This window comes from Mytilus edulis, chromosome 13 (assembly GCF_963676685.1).
Source record: "Mytilus edulis chromosome 13, xbMytEdul2.2, whole genome shotgun sequence".
Classification (NCBI taxonomy): domain Eukaryota; kingdom Metazoa; phylum Mollusca; class Bivalvia; order Mytilida; family Mytilidae; genus Mytilus; species Mytilus edulis.
In genome coordinates, this window is record NC_092356.1 from 33,264,332 (window position 1) to 33,291,810 (window position 27,479).

Here is a 27,479-nt window from a genome sequence, read left to right on the forward strand (position 1 = left end):
ATCTTGCCAGCTAAAGCATGACAATTTATTAAGGGGGCTCCTGGGTATAAATAATTTTTTTTTCTAATATAGGATTTCGCTATATTTTTTTCATGAATGAACTTCATCATATACTTAAAAGAAAAATGAAATAAAAAAATGGGGTCACCGTTCATTTAAGCTAAAATCTGCCTCTGGAAGAAGCATACATTTTTGTTAATGTCCTTTTTTTCTGTTGAACTAATAGGAGAAAAAGAGGAAATATCGAAATAAAAAAATAACCTAATATAAGAAATCGCTTAAATTTTACAATTATTTAGTTTATGTACAGCTTATTTGAAAACAATAATAAAAAATAGAGGTCACCGATGAGTTAAAAAAGATATTTCAAATTTAAGGCCAAAAAATGGCATTTTTGCACCAAAGGGAGATAATTTGGAGCTTTTTCAATTTTTAAAGTCATCTGGGGCCAAACCAAATCATTTTTTTGGGTTGTTTTTTGTACCATGTCATAAAGTAACAACTAATAGTGTAATAAATAAAATTTGTAATGAAAAAATAGAGGTTTAATTTTTTGCTAAAATTTTTGTACCCACGAGCCACCTTAAACTGAAATCTAAACTCTTCATCATGAATCTATAACGGTTTCCAATTTATCAAAGTTGTCGAAAGTTACTGCTGAATGAGAAAGGCTTACCGTTTTCAAAATTTAAATTATTTTATTACCAAAAACACAAAGGAAACCGTTGTTCAAAATATGTAATATCAGTGTAGTTATTGATGTGGCTAATAAGGACAACTTTTGTAACTGAAATACAAATCTGGAATGATATTCCTATCCGCAGTATTTTGTAACTTTAGTCTACCTACATCGTGCTCCGTGTAAATTCACGATATAAGTTCACATTTAACAGCTCGATATCAAAATGATGAAATGATGACATGATGTTTTAATACTTGAGGTAAGAAGAACCAAATATAAGTATAGCTACACTGGTATCGTTGTAGCTGTTGTAAAATATCGTCACTTGGACACAAAAAAATTTTGTGTATTCAAATCCGGCGTTTAGTATTAAGAAACGCTGTTGAAAAACCAGATTTAATAGAAGTCTTTGAGCATGTTATTTTTACATATATAATTTAAGTCATCCATGATAAATAACTTTTAGAATAATTCATTGTAGTCCTCGTTTTCCAAGGTAAGTATTATTGCATTGATGAATATGAAATACTTTATGCAGAAATACGTTTCAAAAATGTTATTTTGCAGGTGCTTACATGAAAACAAAATTTCAGCACTCGTGAATATCTTTCAAGGTTTGACGTCACTCAAGAGATTGTAAGTAACTTTATGCCGCAAAAACATAATTTGCCTTTATGTGTTGCTGATTTGCTGTCGCAAAGATTTATCTTCTCTTTTTGAAAACATTTTGCAATTTTCCTACTAAAATGATAAATGCCTGTTCATTCAATTTGGTATAAGGTGTAAGCTTAACCAATTTTTAGAATTGAAAAAATTAGAACATTCAGATTAATGTTTTTGAATTTTTAAGATAAGTCAAGGTGATATAAATGTTTTGAAAACAGAGGTTACCTTGTATCTGTTTAGGGCAACGTAGTTTACTTTTCGAAAAAAAAAACAAATTGAGACCAAACCTTGCTAGAGAGGAATAGCATAATCGATCTAGTGGTATACATTTGCACATCAGAGATTAGTAGTACATATTTCCAAAACAGTAAAATATTAGCACTTTGACAACTTCAATTTGACTTTGCCCAAAAGAAAGAAGAAGAAAATGATACAAAGTTTCTAAATATCTATTGTCATTTCCACCTTTTTTCTGCAATATTATTAGAACATGACATTGTATAAATTTCGTTTCGATTAATCTGGGTGCCGGTTTTTTTTCTTCAAAAAAGATATGGACTAGTGGATTTAAGTTCTTTAAATGATGAGATTAATCCATCTCTCTGACCTCCTTCTTTTTTGTGTTTTTTATGGTAATAACCAAGATATAACTTTTTATAACATGTATAAGATGATTATACACATCGCTATATCAGTTTTATATTTCGATAAAATCCGAATCTGATCTGTTACAAAAGTCAAAACATAATTGGTCATAACTTGTATCCCAATCAGCAACGCTTTAGTCAATTCTTACTGAACATGAAAGGGAAACCGTTTTTAGACCAATATTACTGCTCCGAGACCACAATTATTTCGTAGTGCATTTCTTATAGAACATAAATGAAAATAAAAAAAAATCCCACCTGCGCTTTCTCACAGAAACTTTTACAGTGTGTTGTACACAGGCAATATTTTCCAACGTGATTTTAACATGAGAATCACGTGATATACACGTTGTCCACACAACGTGAGTAGAACGTGAAACGAGCAGAAACGTAATATTCACGTTATGAGCACAACGTGAACAAAACGTTGGTCACACGTGATATTCACGTTGTGTATATTGCTACATGATATTAACGTGATAATACAACGTGATATTCACGTTAAATGTATACCACGTGATATAAACGTGATAAAACAACAGGACATTTATGTGAAGCAGCCATTTGGAAAAATGAAATATTGTCGTACTTATTGACATATCATTTTTTTTCTTGGTCATCTCTATTTGAAGGTGCTTCTCTGGTAATTTATCTAAAAAGTAGGGTAAAAGTGAGTTAAACATCAATAAATTGTCTTGTATGTTATAACTTATTATCAGCTACCTCATATGCATGTTTAAGGTATATGTTATCATCCTGAATATGTATGTAATATTTGCAGCTGGATGTTAAGCATACATCAAAACTTAACTATCATTACAATATATTTTAATCCGAATCTTATTTCAATGTTTGAAAGGAAGTCGAATTCAAAATTGTACCACATATTATGCAAAATCAAATGTATACCAAACAAAATTTCAATACCAAGTTACCAACAAGCTATTTTACTGTAGCAGGAACAATTCTGCTGGAGATTCGGGGATGCAGACCACAGCTTGTTCTGGTTTGTGAACTGATTTATACAGAGACGATGGATGCCAAATGTAACAGCGCTATAAAATATCTAAGTAAATGAAAACCAAAAACTGAAAACAATATATAATTTAATCAACAAAGTACAACTTTTATCATGATATACCAAATGTAAATAGAAATGGAGCATTCAATGACTTCAAATTACCTGTATTAAGAATATAAAAAAATATCTTTAACCAATGAATTCAAATAGCAAAAGCTATGTAATTTAACAAATATATAATTAATAAGCTTCTTGTAAATTATTAAATAAAGAAATATGAAATTTATAGTTTAAACAGGGGAAATAACAATGACATAACAATCCTAACTGCCACATTACAATGTTCATTCCTAAAGAGTTATGTCCCTTGTAGGTTTATCATGATCTAAAAATAATCAGATAATGACTAAAAAATTGTTCCTTTCAAAGACATATATTACCAAATGTTAAATAAGAAAAAGAAAACACTTTCCAACTTGAAATTCAATTATATTTATATTTAAAAATATTTTAAACAGTTCACATTTGATAAGTTACTGAAATAGCAACAAATAATATTTGAATTTTCTATTTTCTAAATGCTCCACTCTTTGAATTCTTCTTCATCTGAAAGGATAAAAAAAAGAATTCTATTTATTGTTATAAGTATTATCTTTTTTAAACATACATAATGAAAGCTTTTATTTACTTCTAATATGAATGTTGCTTTTGCTTAAATGTAAACAACAATGTGAGGGCTGTCCCAAACATAAATGTAGAGGGGGAGGCACTTTTTATTTGACCCCACCATGCATACATTTTAATTTGCATATTTCATTTAAATGCTCATCTAGTCTTCTTGAATAACCACCACCCATCAAATCTTAACAAAAGTTCCTGGGAAAAGCCTTAATAAAATTCTCAATTGAACCAGCTGTCGGCAACTGCAAGTACTCACAGATCTTTACTTACTGTCTTTTTGCTGTTGGATGTACAATTACCAATCCATGTCCACTTTTTGCTTTTGTTATATATGTATAATTTCTTTTTGTATCCATCTAATATTCTGTATGTATGTGCCTGTCCCAAGTAAGGAGCCTGTAGTTCAGTGATTGCTGTTTGTTGCTATGTTACATAATTGTTTTTTTTGTTTATTGTTTTGTACATTAATTAGGCTGTCAGTTTTCTCATTTGAATTCTTTAAAGTTTGTGATTTATCATGTTTATTGATGACTATGGTATTGACTTTGCTCATTCTTGAAGGCTGTACAGTGACCTATAGGTCATAATTTCTGTTTCATTTGGTCTCTTGTGGAGAGTTGTTTCATCAGGTAACGCTCAGGATAAAATTTGTAATTTCCAACAAATCTATGGCTTTTATGTATTATTTCTTAAATAAAAAAACTTTCAACCAGACTAAACTTTATATATAGCCAACTATACATTGTAGATTTTTTTCATTTTTATAGGATGTTCGGTAGCCCATAATTGCTTACATCCACTTTAATTGAACTTTGGTGGATAGTTGTCTCATTGGCAATCATACATTATCTCCTCATTTTAATCATTTCTATTATCACCTGTTTAATTCAACTTTTCAGAATATAAATAAGTGCATTTTGTATTATATTTTCAAAAGAGTACACCAAAATGTTGTGGTTGGTTTGAAATATTCTAAAACAATAGAAGTTCAAACAATAACATAACATTATTTTCATTTTGGTGTACAAACAATAAGATTACCGATAATCCTTTACATTCTGAAAATTATTTCTTATTTCTTCTTTCCTTCTTTAATATGTACAATATACACATAACTCATAAGATATAATTACTTACCAGTTCAGCTATAAACAAAACAGCTTCCTTTTATAGTCTGACTTGAATAGTGAAGGTGTTGCCTTTCGTCTGTTTTACTATGAAGCTGTAAATTAAAAAAAAATAAAATCATATTGTCAATGTGCTTAAGAACAGGATTGAAACATAGCAATAAGGAGAAAAAAGGCAAACCTTCACCTTGAAATCTTCTTTTTTTTTTTTTTTTTAGATCTCAATGCTTTGAGCCTACCATTTAAATCTAGGCTAATAAATGAATAAATAGTTCATAAAATGAAATAAGGTCAAGAAAATAATTATATTATACAGTTTTTAAGATCAAAATGAAATTCTAGATATTCCTCAAGGTTCTGAGCATCAGTTTCAGATTGCTGTAAACTTTTGATGTCAATTTAGCTTTTAAGCTATTGTTGCTGTCAACATGGTAAAATCCACAATTACTGGACAGTCATAACTTTAGATTTCAATTTTGAATGAGCTGTCAATAAGACAATTTATGAATTACTGAAACTCCAAATATTCAATTATCTTTGAGGAGATTTTGTACATGCAAGTATAAAAATAACCTGCAGTATGAAGGATATCCTTTAATCAATAATTGGTTATATGGGTTGTAAAAACATTATTGACCAATGAACAAATGATGAAGCCAAAAAAAATGTATACACTTGTTTGCTGTCTCCTTACAGAAAGATAAGGTAGATTATGCTGTATGGGCTTTGCTCATTGTTGAAGGCCTACAGTGACCTATAGGTCTAAGGTGTTAATTTCTGCGTCATTTGGTCTCTTGTGGAGAGTTATCTCATTGGCAATCATACCACATCTTTTTTTTTTATAGAATATACAGTACACACAGAGCGGATGTAATCTCATACTCCCTACACTGTGTAAAAACTTGGTGTCACACCAGGAAACTCCAGCAACACTCTACAAATTTTGGGAGAAAATTGGGAGAAACTTGGAGTAATTCCTCCCTAATACTCCTTAATTGTTTATTACCATGGTGTGGTTTCTCCCAACACCATGATTTTTATTGCTATGTTTACCTTTGAAGTGTGCCACTAGACTGACTAGTTGTTGACTACAGTTAACATTTCTTATGTTTCCTGTCTTTAAATGAGTCACAAAAATGATGAAAAGTGTGAGATTTGTTAAATTTTATCAGAGATGTATTATAGTTTGATTTTATTAAAGATTCCTGCACAATTTTATTTATTAAAAATATTAAGCATTTGTTCTGACAGTGTTGATTTTTCATACCTAAGAAACATAATTAAAACAAACAAAATATCACCTGTAAGTGGAGTATAAATAATAAAACATAAAGACATATATTTTAATTGAATTTATTCAATTTTATTTTGATAAATTTAAATAATAAATGAAGATTATTTAACTATAACATGTATGAAATTAATCTACTTTTTTTTTTTATTATATTCATTTTTTTGGTATCGTTACTATTATTTTTAAACCATGTATTATATATTTATATATTAATATCTATATGTTTAAACTGACTATAAATACATGTACAACTTATTGTAAATATCAAGTTACCATTCTTAATTATGAGATTAAAAAATACTTTTAGTATATAATTTTTTTAAATCATTTCATTAACCTTTTTTATAGTAGCTTTCAGAAATAAAATTTAACTAAATAGGAAATGACTAAAATTGGAAAAAGTGAGAGAATAGTTGACATGTAATTAATTATGTGTCTCTGTCATGACCATGCAGTCATGCTTTGTTGATTTTTATTACTTTTACCTGCAATCAACAGGTCATAAAACCCTTCCAGATGGGAGTAATTACTTGGTGTTTTTGGGGAGGGGAAATCTGTGTTTCACAGTGTGACACTGTGTTACACCAGAATCAGTGTTGGGAGTATGAGATTACATCCTCTCTGTGTGTACTGTATACATAGATAAAATAATTGTATTTTTTTCTTTTTCTTTCAACTAATTATTAACAGATTATATACAACATGTTCTTAAACTTAAATGGTGCTTTACCAAACAAGTTTTGACTTTTACCAGTACTTTACCAAAAAATTACCTCCCCCCAAAAAAAAATTGTAAGGAGACGAAAGTAAAACAGAAAAAAGAACTTCATCATATTGTGACCTAAGCATCAAAAAAATATTTTAGTAAAGTTGAATAGGAAATCTTCTTTCTTGTTTTACTATTAAGTTACCTTCAGGTTAACTTGATTACAATCAAAATTCTACAAACTACTGTAGTGTGATTCTGAAGCACTGCTCAAGTATCATGTCTTCTATTCATCTTACATATATATATTTGCCTCAAATTCAGATTTTATTTTCAAATACATGTACATGTTAATTAATATGAAATTTAATACACATATTACATGTACATGTGTTATGCATCCTTGTACTGACTGAAAAACAAAAGTCATATACTCATCTTTAGTAATGTTAATATTATGAATATTTTATATCATTAAAGATTGGCATCATTGCACAGGGATTTTATGCTGAGAGATTTAAATATTTTTTTGTCTGTATGTATAAAACTTTCTTTTTTCTTCTCTCTTTAGTTAACATTCCTTTTGTTGTGTGATATTAAATTAAGAGACTTAATTGACTAGGATTGTCAGTTTTCCTTATTAAGCTCTTAGTTTTCTCCACTTATAAAAACAGGATGCCACGAAATACATGAAATAGCACCATAGTGTTTAAAGTGGCACTAGACAGCAATCATTCAATATCGCAATTACTTTTTAGTATGAGGAAATAAAGACATCAATGAATCAATAAATGTCAATTAGGTGTTTTTAGCATATTTCAACAGTAGTTTTTTTTTTGTATAATGATTCTAAATATGCAGGCTTAACGTACAGTGTGTTAAAAATAAAATAAACAGCTGTGATAGGAGTGCACGATTGCAAGCCCTCCAAAATTCATATCTGTATTATTAATTTTGTTTGAAGTATAAAATGAAATATTTGTAGAAGGCAGTACATTTTTGTAGAACATTTGATTTATCATGTTTATAAATGTTTGTATGCATTACATAACATCCTTCAGTTGACAAGTGGCAAATAGTTAATGCAGAGTATTTTGTTGCAAAGTTACTTAAATATCATATGTAGCATTAATGTAGCAAATGAAATATATATTCTTTTTCTGCACATTTGCTGCAAGCCAAAAAAAAATGATTTTTTAAAGCATACTATTTTGTTAAACGATAACATTTAATAAAATGGAATATGTGCATACATATCTGTTGGAACTTAGCTGAATTGTCCTTCTAACATTGACCTGGACTTCTCCCTCTGTCATTTTCTTATTCTTGTCATTCTGTGAACAATCTTGACATACATGTATATCATCATATTTATCTGGTTAATGGACTGGCCTCGATAATAACGCTTGTCCGATTGTCCGGTACCAGAGGGAAAAAAGGTCGGACAAGTAAAAGCTGTATCAAGCTTGTCCGTCGGGACAAGTACAAATATTCTGCAGAAAATAAATTTAATCCAACTTTGATGAACAAAGTAATTATAAACATAAAACAAGAAAACAAATATAAATTTGACATGTTTCTGTATTCTGTTTATTCAAATGCAAATCCTTTTTCTTCAACGTGTTTACTTACAATCGATAAATTTTAACTGGTTCTTTGTCAGGTACTTTTTAACAGGTAAAAGGTATACTATTCTCGGAAACCAGTCTTACTGATCCGAATCAATGATGCGCTTTGTAGATATGGTAACTTTACAGGACAGTTCGTCACCTCGAAAGATACAGCTCCAAGTTTAATAGACAGTTTGGCACCGTAGGAGACATATTTAGTAGACATGATTGATAGTCAGTTTGACAAGGCAGGAGACATTTCGAGACCAAGACAAATCAGTACCTCATTTTGCTATACTTATTCTGTTCCTTATTATAAATAAATACCATACTGGTAATTTTTTCACAATTTTTTTTTTTATTTTCCATAAAATTCACAAAATCATATTTGATTATAAGTAGAAAAAAACAATACTTGCAATATGGTGACCTATAGTTGTTAATTTCTGTGTCATGTGCCGGTTTACTATCCACACCGGAATGAAGTGATTTTTCGTAAGGGGTGGATAATAAACCCCACATTGACAGAAACAATTAACAGGTTGGGAACAAACCCTCTATATGGTAATTATACCTGTATAGAGGGATAACCCTTCTATAGAGGGGTAAAATTATCCCTCTATAGAGGGATATTTTTGTTTAGACTGGATTTAAATCAATATAGGGCAGAATGGCATTCTCTACTTATTACGGCAGTAACCTGGAACACTTGATGCACCAATTAATGTACTTAATTTAATATGCAAATGCCCAGTTTGATGCTTATCTGACTAAATATAAAATCTATTGTTCACCATGATTGCAAGCTGTGATGATCAGGTAAATTCTACTCACTTATGCCTCACTGAACAGAATTTCTATTGTTAGATTTAACATGAAATTTAAAGGTCAACTATTCCTTTTGTTGTTGATCAGGTGTTCAGATAGGTTTACAATAGATTGCAAGTTTTGTCACTTTAGCAGAAAACTGGTTATCCCAATTTTTAGTAAAGTGCATATGTTGATGCATATAATGCGAGAGATTATAGCCAATATAACTAGAAAATGCCATTCTGCCCTAATTTGCTTTAAATCCAGTGCAAACAAAAATACCCCTCTATAGAGGGATAATTTTATCCCTCTAAAGAAGAATTTTCCCGATATAGAGGTATAATCACCATACAGGGGGTTTGTTCCCAACCTGATTAAGTGCCTGTGTATTTTTGTGATCATTATTGGTCTTCATGATTAACTCATAAAAATCCAGGGGCGGATCCAGCCATTTTAGAAAGGGGGGTTCCTAACCCAGGACAAAGGGGGTTGGGGATTCCAATTACATGTCCCCATTCAAATGCATTGATCATCCCAAAAAAAAGGGGGTTCCAACCCCCGGAACCCCCCCTCTGGATCCGCGCCTGACATCATACCGCCCAGACACGTATAAATGTTGTTGTGACAGTAAAATTTTAATGAAAAAGGACACACAACTCACATACCAAATATGTATGTGATTTAAATTTAAAATATTTATTAAAATTTTGTTTTGGTTTTATGAGGACAGGTTTTTCAAATTTTCGGGCTGTCAAGTTTTTCATGAAGACTCCTTTTATTCTGGGATTGGTATATTATAATGTACTTCTGTACACATGCCTTCATAACGTGTTTGTGAAAAAACATACCTGATATATCTCTCCATCAGCTGCATTACTCTCCGTTGCCAGTAATGGGTGTCAATATTCATGTCGTCTGGCAGAGAAGTTCGTTTCCGTAAACCGTACAGGATAATTATCCGAGATACGAAGCACATCAATTCTCAATTAAACTGCATTTATTGATTGCATTTCATATTCAAACTTTCAAAATATTGATTGAATTTTAAATTTAAATCATTTTTTGTTACCAGCTGGATAACAAAACAATAGTTAATAAATTGATTCATCTTCTGGGTTACACCGATTCTGAAATTTTTCAAGGTGCGCGGTATTTCCCGCGGTTATTTTTGGCAAGCAATCGCCTTGTTCATGTGGTACCCGTTTCTTTAAAACTGACAGTCTGTGTACTGTACGATAAAGGAACTTCAGCAGTAAAAAAAAAACAACACGTGTCTGGTCTATTACACTGCGTACATGTGACTTTATGAATTTGCAGTGCAGGTAAGTTCAAGAAAATTACCGTTTTTTATCTGATTTTGTTTACCCTAACCAAGGACGTATAACTAACATACGTCCTTGCCCTAACTGGCCTAAGTTGAAGAAATAGCACCTCACTTAACACAAACTCGATAAGACACAAGTCAAGCACATTTACGAACTATTTTCTATATTCAGTGGTCACTGATGGATCAATAATTTTGATAAAAAAAAACCGGGAGGGGGGGGGGGGGTGGGGGGTGTTAATTGGCATTGACTGTCTAAGGTTAAGGTTTTTAACTATATATTTGGTAGGTAAAGAATTATTTGTCTCCTTCTATATGTATATCCTTCCAATTATGGAACACCTCCTCATCGGATATTTGTTTTCATATTTTGTTTACATTGTCAGCTGAAGCATGTGGAGTTTAGAGAAATACATAGAATTTATTTTATCTAATTGATGATATCATGTTGGTCAGCTTTGAACAGCCATCTTTTATTTAATGTTTAGCCTAAACTTTTATGACATTAATTTACTACCAACTTTTAAGCTACATGTGAAAAACTATTTAAAAATTTTTCTATTGTGTAATAAATATTATTAAACAATATTACCATTATATGAATGAAAGATTTTGTTCCAACAATTGAATAATTTGATATATGTTTTAGGGATGCAACAAGTTTGCACGTCCTAAGCTAGATAATAAACAGAGAAAATTATTGAGGAGATCATTGGGGAAAAAAATTAACAAAGGAAATGTACTTTTCTATAAGGAGGAGAACCTAGAGAAAGTAGCAGGTATTATATACTTGATTAACTTGGCTGTAACAATCAAACCATTGAGATAAATGTCTAGATTTCAATAAATCAGCATGTAAACAAACAACAATAAAATCAGTAGAGGCTTCTGTTAGTTAATACAAAGACATCAATATAAGTGTCAATACAAATTTCAAAACAAATGTCAAAAAAGAGGATGTGGTATGATTACCAATGAGACAACTTTACTTAAGAGACCAAAGGATACAGGCATTAATAACTATTGGTTTGGCCTTCAACAAGGAGTAAAACCTGTAATGCATAGTCATCTTTAAATATATAAAATGCCACAGAATGACAGTTATAAAACAATTTGACCGTCTCTGCTTATGAATATTATGTAAATAAATATATCACAGATAGCCAAAAATCTTGTCGTTTAATGTATATACATTGTACATTATATATTTATTTTATATAAAGGTCTACCAGTATGCAGTTTTCAATTTTTTGGGGTGTGGTAAATATCTTGCATTCATTGACCCTCCAAAAAATTTTCCATCCTCATTTGTTTTTCATTACTTTTATTTTCGAATCCTTTAAATAAAGTTTTTATTTTTCTATTATTCATGATATATTTATACAACCTCAATTTTTTGCAACCATATAATTTATGGCATCGTCGTCCGAAGACTTGTGTTTCAAGGCAATAACTTTATTAACTAAATGGATCTTTATGAAATTGTACCACATGGTTCCATACCTCAAAAGGAGGTTGGGTAGGAGTTATGGTTTAACAGTTTATACATAATGGGCCAAAAGCTATAATTTTTTTTTAATACTTTGTACAAATTGCTCTTTTCTTCACCAAAATAACTTTTCTTATGTTTGTAGGGAAAATTGGCCGAGTGAAACATCTTTTAGGAATAAAAAGAGGAAATAAGTGTCTGAAGCAGTAAATCATTATAACAACAAGACTGAAAAGAAGATATCAGAATACGAAATGAGTTTATTTCAGTTAAAAAGACTTGCTACAGAATGTACCTCTTGTAATTTTATTGAAGACCAGACCATTGTCAACTTTAAGTAAAGGAAGATAATATACCATTGAAGAGAAAATGAAGGAAAAGACTCAATCATCAAAGAACATAACAAAGCATAATTCAATAACTCATGTGAAGGAATAATATTACACAGTAAACAACATACAACAACGTACAATTTAATTTTATGCAATTGCTGAATTTTTATGTTGTACTTTCAAAACTATGGTTACAGTACAGTAGTCTGTTTTCTATTAAATATTCATAAAACTTCAGAATTTTAAACTTTTGCTTCAAATCAGCGCAACACTAGTGATAATAACTGTACATTTAAGTCTTGTTTGAACTGAAAGTACATGTATATTACCACTTTTATTGTGACGGTACTATTTGAAGATAAAATTTATATGATTATCATTGATGATGGGCATGCATTACCTTATATATTCACTTGATACATGAACATCAAACATTGGCCAATGAAAAAATAACTTGCACTTACAAATGTAATACATGTAATATTGATATAAATTTATATCATAATCATGTAATAAAATAGACTTGAAAATAACAAAAAAAAATTACATGTGAAATTAACACATTATTTACACGTTAAAATCACGTTAAAAAATTTACATGTAAAATTAACACAATATTTACATGTTAAAATTTTTTACATGTGATAATAATGTGATATTTTAACGTGAATATCACGTGATCAGATTAAAACGTGATTATCACGTGAGAATATCATGTTTGTAAAATACACGTGATATAAACGTTTAACCCATGTGATACACACGTGTGAAATACGTTGTTCTCACGTGATGAGCACAAACGTGAAACACACGTTGGAAAAAATTGCCTGTGTACTACTTTTGGGACAAATTATATCAAAATTATAGAAAACTTCATCGGCTCTAACTCAAAATATGGACAATTATTTGTTTAGGGCGTCTTGAAATCTTTTGACAGCTTCCGAAGTGCTAATTTTAAACCTTTTTCAGCTGGACCAAATCACTACTTTCCTTTAAAATTCTGGACCCAAATTTTTTTACAGTGTAATTTCACCCCCTACTTGCAATTTGAGGCATTAAACATGGAGAAATAAATTTGGAAGGGGTATAAAAATTAATGGCAAGCAACCCACTGTCAACACTAGGGACTATATTTGTGAATAACGAAAATCAAGGGACGACAATTGTGGTCTCGGACCTACTCCCCAAAAATCCTTTTATAAAAACACAAAGGAAACCATTGTGTAAAAATTAGTACATGGCTCAAGACTTTTATATGGTTAATACCAACAATTGAGATAACCGAAATAAACATTATGGACTGATATTTCTGCCGGCATCATTTCATCACTGGTGTCTGCCTAGACATAACCCCATTGAGTTTAACCATATCTTTGCTCAAGATTGAGATGTTGAAATGGGAGTTTTGATATCGAGGGATAAATATGCGTATCATTATGTCAACACTGGTGACGACGAAGCTGTAGTAAATATGGTATTAAGATCATTTTGTGTGTATTCAAATTTGTGATCAATTATGTGATTAAACTGTCTGTAGACTGGATTGAATAAGATAAATTTGTTTGTATTCAAATTTGTGATCGATTGTGTGATTTAACTTTCTAAAGACTTGATATTTTAACCAAACATCAACATGTAACTTGTTGCAGTAATTATCTACGTCATACAAGAACTATAACCTTGTGTTGTAATGTAGACATTTATTACATTGTTTGCAATGAATAACAGTGATTTCCCAGTGAAATAAAAACCGATAATTTCACATGTGAAATAAACGCAATTAGTTCACTCCCCTAACGTCATACAACAATGTGGTTTCTACATTGTTTTCAATTCAAAAGCCCATTGTCAATGTAATAAAAAGAATAACTTATTAATGAATTCAAGTATCAAGAAATATTGAACTCGTGATCGCACAACACTGATAAATAACGTATACGCTACGCGCATTTGTGAATTAACGGGTTGTTTGGTCACTCGTTGAATATTTTTCTAATTATAAATTATAATCCTGGTACATTTGATAACTAATTATTGTCAGCAGTAAAACGGTATTTAATTTGACAAAGTTGTCTTAACCTAATACTTAACGAGAAAGGTAGAAAATTATCAGACCAATTTCACTTTATCAAAAATATTTAAGTGAAATAAATTAAAAGTAAATAGTTATGCAAAATACAATATACCGTAAAGTAATAGATTAGGTTTAAATGGACAACTTAGGTAACTGAACTGAAACTGTCAGCATTATTCGGCGGTTACTTATTTGTCTGCATGCACACAACAACGTAATACTTAACGTAATGGTCACTAAATATGGACCTCATTAAATGGAGGGACAAATGATACAAGTCAGAAGACATCACTTCAAATCTTCAAACACTGTTGTACAAGATGGTCATTGAATTATTTGTATTCAAGTTCATCATTGATAATGCGGTAATACTGTCTAAGAACAACATCGATTTCTATATACTGAAGGGCAGATATTGAAGATGTTTTCGTCTAATGATAATAATGGAAGCCATAAATGAATATTATATCATATTATGAAAATCTGCCAGTATGTTGTCAATATATATCAACCAGTTTATAAACAGATATACTTCTGTTGGTCAATAACTGCAATGACGAATACACTAATTTTTCGGAAAATCAAAATGTATAATCAATGTTCTTATCTTTTTAAAAATATTTTCCATCGAGCTATTAAAATATGGATCGATTTAGTTTGTTGAATGTTTAAAGACAACCTTTTTGATAAAAATAAGCAAACGGCGTTTAAATTGATCCTATTAATTTGTGTCAATTGTATTTAGTATTACAAGTAAAATTAGAAATATATGCAAGAAATAACAAATAAGGACTTTTGATTTATGTTATTGAATTACTGGTATACAGTAAGGAATCTGAATTTGTAAATGGAGAGGTTTGCCTATATCTGATTAGGACAAGATAGTTTACAGGATCAAAGACGACAGCATTCTTAATCAAATTTAGATAAAACTTTGATGAATAGGAATAGCATTATCGATCTTTTTATGTTTCAACTAACCAAATACAACCACTTGGTTGTAAGTACATTGTATGTATATCTGAACAGCACACGATTTGAGTGTCGAGGTAAAACACGTTCCTCTGTCACCCTCAAACAGTGATGTTACACAATAACAATGAAAATAAACTTTACAAATAATCTGAAGAAATTTATTTAACAAATCAACATGAAGGATCTGTCAATAATACCTTTAATTGTTTTTCAAACAGATATACTACACTTTAACTTTTCTTCTTTTTCTACTGTTAATATGTATGGATTGAGGAATACAAAATATTTTATGCAGACATTTTTTTATAAAAATATTATTTTACAGGTGGCTGTTTTCTAATCAAATTGAAATGCTTGACGAAAATATCTTTAATGGTTTGACGGCTCTGACGGAATTGTAAGTAATTTGAATCCACAAACAACTGTTTGACCCATCTGATGCTGGTTTTCCATGCAATGATGTAATTTATCTTTTTTTATTTTTTTTATTATCGTGCACAGATATATTAATTTGTGTCAATTTGATTTTTGTATTATATGAAAAGTGTACAATTTAAAGAAATAACAAATAAGGACTTTAGATTTATGATATTGTATTGCTGTTATTAGTTAAGGGGGATAGAGATTGTCACATTGGAGAGGTTTCCATGTATTTGTTTAGGACAATATAGTTTACAGGAAAAAAGATGACACAAGTCAAGCAAGCCTTAATTAAGAGTAATATCATTTTCTATCTGGTACAATATAGTTCTACATTTTTTTAGTAGTACATATTATCATATACTTGGACTAAATAACATATGATTTTTACCGTATGATAATAGCATTAAATTAAAGTATTTTCCATATTTTTCGAATTGGTGCTTAGCGGGCTGATATGAAAAGTTTATCACATGCTTCGATTGTTATCACATGCCTTTCCGTAACGTTATCACATGGCATTCCGGTGATAATCGGCAAATTCCGGAAAATACACCTCAATGCTACGTTTTCAGTGAAAAAACATTACAAAGTAGTGCACAAAACAATTATTTGAATACTGGAAAGTATATTGTGTAAAATAATAAAATTTAATTAAAAAAAAACAAATACAAAAAAATTATTAAATAAATGCATTTTTTAAGTTTTTCTGAAACATAATTTAGAAAGTTACTTTAAAAAAGTTGACTTTTCCAAACAATGTTCATTACGCATATTGTTGAATTATTTTTTTGTCGATTCGTCCATATTAAAATGTGGGTTTTTTTCTCTGTTGCGGCATATGATAGAAAGATTTCATATTGAATGTATCAAATTTTGGGTCCGACGTCCGTGAACTTTTTACTCTTTCAACTTCTTTTCGGGAACCACGTAGAAGGGTCAATATATGCATCTGTTATTTTTCTCTACTGTTGAAGCATATGATAAAAAGATCATAACATGTCATTTTTCATATCGCATGTATTATCAGCCCTCGGTCAGTATCAGCCCTCGAGCCATGCGGCTCTTGGGCTGATATTGAACCTAGGGCTGATAATACATGCGATATGAAAAATGCCATGTAATAATCTGATGTTATCAGACCAATACAATATTTGCACTTCAGACCGTTTAAGTTAACTGACCCAAAATTAAATGATGATTATATAAATAAACTCATCATATATAATAGGATTAAAATTATATATTTGCGCAAGACGAGCGTTCCATGAAGTTATTGCATATCTATTATAGCCATTTGGTTTTTTTTAAAATGGCTGCACAATTCCTCAAATTATATCCAAAAAATATAATTGTGTATCGTTTCAAATAAATAAATAATTAAAAAAAATGTTAGAAAATCGATAAAACATTTTAAGTGAATTTAGTGAACATATTTTTTTTGTAATGGGTCGTATCTTTCGTTGATTGTCTTGATTTTATGTTAATATAAAACATGCATTAATAAATATTGATATAAAATGATATAAAGCAAAAATTTAAATTGTTCAGTTTCTGCTCTAAAACAGTATTTCATTTGGTAAAGTTGTCTTTTCTTACTACTGAATGAGAAAGGCGGAAATTGTCAGATCAATATCACTTCCCAAAAATATTTTAATAAAATAAATTTAAGGAACTTGTTATGTAAAATATAATTTTGCGTAAAGTAAAGTATGAGGTTCAAAATGACAACTAAGGTAACTGGGGTGAAAACGTTGGGCCAGTATCCTTCGGGGGCTATTGTCTGCATGCACACAACCATAATGTATGCTACTCAACGCCATGGCCACTGACTTTGAAACTGCTTAAATGACAGAATAAATCAATCACGATAGAAGACCACACGTATGATCTGCCAGCACTGCTGTAAAATATTGTCATTGAATTATTTGTTATTAAATTAATCATTAATATTGCGGTAAAATTGTCTAAGAACAACGTTGATTTTTATAGATTTAAGGGCAGACATTGAAGATATTTGTCTTATAAGGATAATGTAAGACATAATTGGAAAATAACTATGTATTATATTATGAAAATCTGTCACTATGTTTCTGTTGTTCCGTTGTTTTCCTTTTATAGTTGATGTGCTCCTCTTGGCTTTAGTTTGTAACCCGGATTTGTTTTCTCTCAATCGATTTATGACTTTTGAAAGCGCTATACTACTATTGCCTTTATTTGCAATATATCAACTAGTTTACATACCGATATATTAGACATCCGCTGGCCAATGTATTGCCAATGTTAATCTGTTTGCATCTACGAATATGCCAAATGTAATGATGAAATACGTTATGCTATATTGTAGGTCCCTACAGACCAATCAAATTACAAAATTCCCCATGTATTGCTAGATTGCTCTTGTATTATAATACCCCTATTATTTTATTCATTGTTTTTAAAGTAAAATAAGTTTTTAAGAATGCAATATAAATAATCAGTGTTTTTTTTTTTTTTCTTCAAATAATGCAATTTTCCGAAAGATTTTAATACTGTTTAATTTATTTGGTATATCATATAAAGTCTACTGTTTTCAAAAAACGAAGATGCCGTTTAAATGATGCTATTGGATGGATCAGATAACGCAATGCCATCTGCATTTTGTCAATAGAGAGGTTACCATGTGACTTTCATTATAAATTGTTTAACTGGAGTAGGAATGACAAACTGTTCAGTATAATTGAGATTAAACTTTAATAATGGGGAATTTAATCAATAATTCTCATTTCGAGCACTACCAAAATATAGTACTTTATGATACTTTGTATTTGACTTTTCTTTTCTACATTTTAAAAACCGCATTTGCATTTTAGATTAATGAATGAACTTCGCTTTAATTTGATTTGGTATCATTTTAAGAAATAACATAGTAATAAGGACTTTTAGATTTATGTTATTAAATTGATTATCTTTCTTAAGTGACATGAGTTTAGTCAATGAAAATGTTGCCTTGATCTATGTTATGAAAAAATAGTTTGCTTTTTGCTTTTTCTTTAAATTGACTGCACAAATTCCTCATAATATATAAAAAATGATAATTGTGTATCGTTTCAAAAAAATTATCCAAAAGAAATGTTAGGAAATTGATAAAACAGTTGAAGTGAATTAAGAAAACATAGACTGTCTTGTAATATATCCTATCTTTTGTAAATTATCCGGATTTTACATTAATATAAAGCATGCATTAATAAATATTGATATATAATGATATAAAGCAAAAATTATAAATTGTTCAATTTCTGCTCTAAAACTGTATTTCATTTGGCATAGTTGTGGTTACTTACTACAGAATGAGAAAGGCGGAAAATTATCAAACCAATATGACCTCCCAAAAATATTTTGTTAAAATAGATTATAAGGAAATTGTTATGTAAAATATAGTATTGCGTAAATTAATGTACGAGGAGGTTCAAACGCACCACTTAGGTAACAAAACTTGAATCGTTCTGCCAGCATCCTTCGGGGGCTATCGTAGGTTAGGCATTAAAACAATACATAAAAACATATATTATATATAACAATACACAACAACTCTTGACTTATGTGCTGACATTCGCCAAAAGCATTAAATTTACAATTATACCAAAATAACAGAAAGCGAATTGATATGTTTTAGATATTTTACTAAAGTATCTTATGAACCTTTATTTAATCATTCAGAATAGACAAACCAAGTACATTATGATTGATTTTATTTAAATTTTATGATAATTTAAGATGATAAGACATTTGTCAATGAACAGCGGTATACTACTGTTTCCTTTATTTGTCCTGTATCTGTTTAGGACAAGATGGTGTACTTGACACATATGATAGTATCATTTCAAATTGAGACCAAACCTTCTTAAAGAGGAAAACAATTATCACTCTGACGCTATACGTCCTCGAATAGTTTTCACATTTTTTTTCTGAACAAACACAACATTTTATTCGAACTACTTCCAAGTGCCATTATTTTCTCCTTCTTTAGGATAATTAACCCGATACAAAGTAATATAACACATACATAAGAAATTTCAAGATATAACGATCAAATGTAAATCAACATTTAGAGCGAAAGTGTGTATAAATAAAACTTGAATCTTAACTTTGCATCGTACAAATGTATTTCTAAAACAGTAATACATTTTAGAAAATTGTGGGAAGTTACTATTGAATACGAAAGGCAAATAATTTTCAAAGCAATATCACATCCCAAGATAAACTCATCAGAAACACAAAAGAAACCGTTGAGCCAAATTTGGTATGAGTGTAGGATTTTATGGGGTTAATATGGTCAACTGAATTAAAAAAATTGAACAGCTGAAATTTTTTTTCATTATTTTTGTATTCATATTCAGCATTGAGAATGAAGTGAAACTGTTTAAAAAATCTAATTTTTAGTAGATATTTAAGATGTTATTTTTAACATTGATCATTTGAATAAATATAATGTATGGCAAATAAGACAATTTAAATTTTGAATTTATCAATTTCCCCCAGCTTAGTAGCAATCGACCAAATTAACTTGCATATGGGATATAAATTTCCCAACTCATTCAGTATTCAAAAACCATGGTTGTGTTATCTTACTTAAGTTTAATCCTTGGTCCTATCTTAAAGTCGTCAAAAACCTATGAGAATCGAAGCTACGAAAGTAACCAGATTTATTTTATTTACAATCGGCACATATGTGGAGTTAGAAATAAACATGGTGTTACGAAAGCTCTTGCAATATCTTTAAAAAAGTAAAACGTTAGAGTATCACCCTTTTTTTCCTCATGACATTCGTATGCACCATGATTTTTTTTCAAGATTTGTGAACACTTTCAGTATAAAAATGAAAAACAAACATTGTTTTACATCTTTAATGTGTCCATTTCTAGTCGAAAACTATCACAATGTCATTTATTTATTTCCCGGCACGTTGATACCACAAAGGGGAATAATCGATCTGAATCATTTCAGTGTTTAAATGTCGCCATGAGAGGACTACCAAGATTGCCGTTTCTTGTTTATAAAATGAATACAACATTTTCAAAATTGACAAGAAAGTTGACTTTTGGTGTGGGCATGGTTTGATTTTATGTCATTTCTGTAATTTTTTATTATAAAAGGGCAAATTTAAAGAAAAAACAGCTGTAACAGGAAAGATAACATATTTGTCAACCAAATTCAACTTTGTTTCATTCATTGGTGTAGTTCTTTCGGGTGTGTCGGCTCTTGAAGTTGAAGGTGCACACGCCATCTTTGAATGTCGCCGGTTACCATGGTAACGAGGTGGGGAGTTTTTCGACACCAGAAATTAAAAGTTTGGATTGTATAAGGGATGATCATAATTAGTTTCGGGTATACAAGTTTCCTGACTAAAATTCTAACCAATTTCAAATTTCAATGATTTTTTAATGAATAAATAGCCCTTTTGCCCTAGAACAGCATTAACCTACATGCGATTATAATGGAACTTTATGCGACTGACATAGTGAGAGGTTCAGCTTGCCATAAAACCTGCTTGAATCCATCATCCTTTATATAAGGAAATGACTGTACCAAGTCAGGAATATGACAGTTGTTTTCCTTTGTTTGAGCTTCTGATTTAGTCATTTGATACGTGACCTTCTTGTGCTGAATTTTCCTTGGAGTTCGGTATTTTTGTGATTTTACTTTCATAGTCATTCATAAAAAAATATGCATTGTAATATAAATATATGTTAGTAAGTATGCAATATTTCAATCAGTTTTTACAGATAGTCCACGCTTCCATGGTTCTTCGTTTTCCAGGTTGAATATTAAAATTGATGAATATAAAAATTTAATGCAAAAATAAGATTTAATTCATTTTTTAAATTATTTTGAAACTTTCCAAATAAGATTAATAAATGTGTGTTCGTTTGATTTGGTATTAATGTAAACTGTACATTTTCACGAAATCACCAATCAGGCCGTGAAGATTTAAGTTATTGATTTTATTTTCATAAACTTTCAGGGGGATTGTTTTCAGTAGAGAGGTTCCCTGCATCTGTTTGGGACAAGGAAGTTTACTTCAGCGGAGATGAACAAATCATTTCAAATTCACACTAAACCTCTTTTAATAGAAATAATATGGCTCTCTACGTATTCGAATAGTCAATTTACATTATCAGAACAATTACAACATTGTTCTACGCACTTTTCCATGTAACTGTTTCTACTTACTCCTAATCTATGATAATTAACCAGATACAAATTTATTTAAATACGTATTATCAAATATCTATGTATCACGATATAACTAGAATTTGCATGTAGCGTGACAATTTTTATTAAACTGATACCTGAACTTTTCATCATAGATCTATAACGGTACACCATTTATCAAATTTGTCGAAAGTTACTGCTGAATGAAAAAAGCTTACCATTTTCAAAATTAAAATTATTTGATTACCAAAAACACAAAGGAAACAGTTGCATTTTGTATCTTGTTTGCTTACATCGTGCTCCGTGTAAATTCACCATATAATTTCACATATAACAGCTCGATATCAAAATGATGAAATGATGAAATGATGTTTTAATACTTGAGGTAAGAACAACCAAATATAAGTATAGCTACACTGGTATCGTTATAGCTGTTGTAAAATAACGCCACTTTGACATATTTTTTTTGTGTTTTCAAATCCGGCATTGAGTTAAAAAAACACTGTCGAAAGACCAGATTTAAAAGAAGACTTTGAGCATGTTATTTTTACATATTATATAATTTAAGTTATCCATGATAAATAACTTTTATAATAATTTATTGTATCCCTCGTTTTCCAAGGTAAGTATTATTGCATTGATGAATATGAAATATTTTATGCAGAAAAACGTTTCAAAAATGTTATTTTGCAGGTCCTTATGGGGCAACAAAATTTCAGCACTAGACGTGAATATCTTTCAAGGTTTGACGTCACTCAAGACATTATAAGTAACTTTATGCCGTAAAAACATAATTTGCATTTACAAAATGTATGAGTTTTGATTTGCTGTCGCAAAGATTTATCTTCTTTTTTTGAAAACATTTTGCCATTTTCCTACTAAAATTGATGAATGCCTGTTCATTCAATTTGGTATAACGTGTAAGCTTACTAACCAATTGTTAGAACTCAAAACATTTTAACATTCAGATAAATGTTATTGAATTTGTAAGATGAGTTAAGGTGATATAAATGTTTTGAAAACAGAGGTTACCTTGTATCTGTTTAGGGCAAGGTAGTTTACTTTTCGAAAAAGAAATTGAGACCAAACCTTGCTAGAGAGGAATAGCATAATCGATCTAGTGGTATACATTTGCACATCAGAAATAGTAGTACATATTTCCAAAACAGTAAAATGTTTGCACTTGACAACTTCAATTTGAATTTGCCCCAAAGAAAGAACAGGAAAAAATGATAAAAAGTTACTAAATATCTATAGTCATTTTCCACCTTTTTTCAGCAATTTTCTTAGAATATGTATAAATTTCGTTTCGATTAATATGGCTGCCGGTTTTTTTTTCAATAAAGATATGGACGTTTGGATTTAAGTTCTTTAAATGATGAGATTAATCCAAGTACTTTTATCTCTGACCTCCTTCTTTTTTTGTTGTTTTTTTATGGTAATAACCAAGATATGACTTTTTTATAACATGTATAAAATGATTATACACATCCCTATATCAGTTGTATATTTCGATAAAATCCGACACTGATCTGTTACAAAAGTCAAAACATAATTGGTCCATTGCAGCTCATAACTTGTATCCCAATCAGCAACGTTTTGGTTTAATCTTACTGAATTTGAAAGGGAAACCATTTTTAGACCAATATTACCCCCCAAAAATCCTCTGATAAAAACACAAAGGAAACCATTGTGTAAAAAATGATGCATGGTTCGAGACTTTCATATGGTTAATACGAACAACTTAGATAACCGAAATAAGATTATGGACTGATATTTCTTTCGGCATCATTTCATCACTGTTGTCTGCCTAGACATAACACCATTTAGTTTAACCATATCTTCGCTCGTGATTGAGATGTTAAAATGGGTTTTTTCATAACGAGGCCTAAATATGCGTATTATTATGTCAACACTGGTTACGACGAAGCTGTAGTAAATATGGTCTTAAGATCATTTTGTTTGTATTCAAATGTGTGATCGATAAGGTGATTTAACTTTCTAAAGACTTGATGTTTTAGCCAAACATCAACATATTATTTGTTACATTAATCATCTAAGTCATACATGAACTATAACCTTGTGTTGTTATGTAGACATTTATTACATTGTTTGCAATGAATAAGCGTGATTTCCCAGTGAAATAAAAACCGATAATTTCACATGTGAAATAAAGACAATTATTTCACTCCCCTAACGTCATACAACAATGGGGTTCCTACATTATTTCAATTAAAAAGCCCATTGTCAATGTCATAAAAAGAATAAGTGATCAAGTAATTGAAGTATTAGGAAATATTGAACTCGTGATTGACCAACACTGATAATTAACGTATATGCTACACTGCATTCGTGATTTTAAAGGTTGTTTTGTCACTCGTTGCATATTTATCTAATTAGAAATTATGTATTCTCAGCAGTAAAACGGTTTTTCTTTGGAAAAGTTATCTTTACCTAATACTGAATGATAAAGGTAAAATATTATCAGACCAATATCAATTTACCAAAAATATGTTAGTGAAATAAATTAAAAGTAAATGATTATGCAAAATATAATATAGCGAAAATTAATAGGTCATGTTGAAATGGACAACTTAGGTAGCTGAACTAAAACTGTTATGTCAGCATTTTTCGGGGGCTATTATCTGCATGTATACAACAACGTCATACTTAACGTCATGGTCACCGAGTATGCAACTCATACAATGGCGTGATAAATGAAACACGTCAGTAGACCTAACGTCAAATCTGCAAACACTATTGTAAAAGATGGTCATTGAATTATTTGTATTCAAATTCATCATTGATATGCGGTTATACTGACTAAAACAACCTCGATTTTTATTTACTTGAGGGCAGATATTGAATAATAATGTAAGCCATAGATGAAAAACAACTTTATAAAATATTGTGAAAATCTGCATGTATGTTGTCAATATATATCAACCAGTTAAAAAAAACATATGTACTAGACTTACGTTGGCCAATAACTACAATGACGAATACCATAACTGTACTAAAAAACGTTACTGGTTTTATGTCGTATTATATCACCCTCTCCTTTTATTAAGTTTTTTTTTCAAGTATCACAAGTTTTTGAGAAAGCAATATATATAATCAATGTTTTCATCTTTTTTGAAAACTTTCCACCAAAATTTAAAAATATGGATTTATTGAGTTTGTTTAATGTTTAAAAATTACCATTTTTATGAAAATAAAAAAAGCGTTTAAATTGATCATAATGAATAGACCAGATAACTGAATGTCATCAATTGCAATTGTCTTTCATATATTAGTTTGTGTCAATTGGATTTAGTATTACAAGTTTATTTAACAATATGAAAAAAGAAAAAAAGACTTTCGTTTTATGTTATTGAATTACTGGCATAATGTAAGGGGTAAAAAAATTTAAACAGAGAGGTTTGCCTACACATAAATATGTTTAGGACAAGATAGTTTACATGAGGAAAAATGACAGAATTCTAAATCAATTGAAAACTAAACCTTAGATAATGGCAATAGTAGTTTATCGATGTTCAAACGTCATAACGTCGATTGAGCGAAAACAAATCCGGGTTACAAACTATAACCGAGGGATACACTTCAACTACAAGATGAACACAAAGGAACAAAAGGAACTCTGAAGTGAACAAAATACAAACGCCAACATACACAGAAGAATAAAGAGAAATAATATTTTTGATCTGGTGCAATGCATTTGTACACTTATTTTAGTAGTTCAAAACGATACACAATGCACATTGGTCTATTTCAGTTTGACTTACTTGTATATAGAAAATTGACAAAACAGTTTAAATGAAAAAGTGAATTCAGATCTTCTTGTAATATGTCATATATCATATATATATGAGCAGATACGACAGAATTTCGAAAAAAAATTGGACCAAACCTTGCTTAAAGGGAAACGAACTTAGCTAACTGGAGCATGCATAACAAACTGATCATTATAATTGCGATTAAACTTTCAAAATTATAAGGCTTTGTATATGACTTTGTTCATTTCTTTTCTCCTTTTCAAAACCCTTCTGAAATTTTAAAGAGAAATGTATAAAATTTCGTTTCAATTTGATTGGGTATTATTTCTAAGAAATTATTGATAATTGAAAGGAATAGAAAAAATAGGACCTTCAAATTCATGTTATTGGACTGCTGATTTAAGTTATAAAAAAACGCATACCGCATAATTAGATAGAAACGACCCCTACATGGCAAATGTATTATTGACTAATTTGCTGACATTCACATAAAAGGATCAAATTGCTGTGTAGATCTTTAAACACTTCTATAGTTAGACCGAACAGAAAAAAGCAAAAAAAAGAGATCTTATGTACTGATTTTGTGTTATGGATAGATATTCCATATCCTTTGTGTTTTTCTATTTTATGTCTTTTATGAACACATCATACAAAACAAATGAAGTCAGTTGTAAAAGATCAAATACATTATTCTATTCCATGCAAAACCCGGACCATTTTTACCACCACAAAAAAAAAACCAGTACATAAGAATTGATTTTATGATACTTTCAGGTGATAAAAACTTTGTCACAAAAAAAATTATCCTGTATCTGTTTAAAACAAGGTAGTTTACTTGAGCAGAGATGAACAAATCATTTCAAGTGGACAATAAACATCTTTTTGAGATGAATAACTTTACCAATTCGACTCTATACGTCTTCTAATAGTAATTCACATTATCATAACAACCACGACATTGGTCTTTGAACTATTTCCATGTGACTTTTTCTATTTTCTTCTTAATTAGGATAATCAACCAGATACAAATTAATATAAAATACGTATAATCAAATATCTATATTTAACGATCAAATTAAAATTTGCAGGTAGCGCGAAAGTTTTAATTAAACTAAAATTTGAACTTTTCATCATAGCTCTAAAACAGTACCTCATTTGGCAAAGTTGTCACAATCCCGCTTTCAAAAGTAAAATCTATTGATCTGCTGGTATTCATTTGCACAACGGAGAGTAGTGATACATATTTCCAAAACAGTAAAATCTTGTCACTTTTACACCTTCAATTTGTCATTGTCCCAAAAATATAAAGCTACCAAATATCTATAGTAATTTTCCCCTCATTTTCTGCAATATTCTTAGAATATTTACAAATTTCATATTGATTCAACTGGTTACCGTTTCTTAAAAATACAAATTAAGATGATGTTCGTCTTTAGGGTAATACAGAAGATATACATAAATTCTTACATTGGTAGCAGTTGATTATCGGATTTATCCAATCGAGATAATTAAATAACCGAATTAAGTTCCGAGCATCGGGGAGGACTTTAAAGTTGATAATTTACAATCGTGATTGAATATATCCGATAATCCACGAATAACTATGTAATAGTCAGATTATCAAATTCATTTTCATTTTTGATAAGCGAA

General features: G+C 30.0%; 2 protein-coding genes and 1 long non-coding RNA gene across 3 annotated transcripts in view; 2 read left to right on the forward strand and 1 right to left on the reverse strand.

Annotated features, from left to right (window-relative positions):
- The window catches only part of LOC139501836 (leucine-rich repeat-containing protein 15-like), a 167,502-nt gene extending 144,680 nt beyond the window's left edge, over positions 1–22,822 (forward strand). The window contains exon 10 of the mRNA XM_071291060.1: positions 22,747–22,822. Within this exon, the coding sequence (XP_071147161.1) occupies positions 22,747–22,822 (76 nt within the window). The remainder of the gene's footprint in view (positions 1–22,746) is intronic.
- The window catches only part of LOC139500902 (uncharacterized), a 336,961-nt gene that overhangs the window by 164,048 nt on the left and 145,434 nt on the right, over positions 1–27,479 (forward strand). The gene's annotated exons all lie outside the window — the stretch shown is intronic.
- Positions 2,758–7,918, reverse strand: LOC139500991 (uncharacterized). The gene is made up of 3 exons (XR_011658430.1): positions 7,030–7,918; positions 4,835–4,919; positions 2,758–3,622 (listed from the first exon to the last, which is right to left on the reverse strand). It is a non-coding gene; the product is annotated as an uncharacterized lncRNA (long non-coding RNA).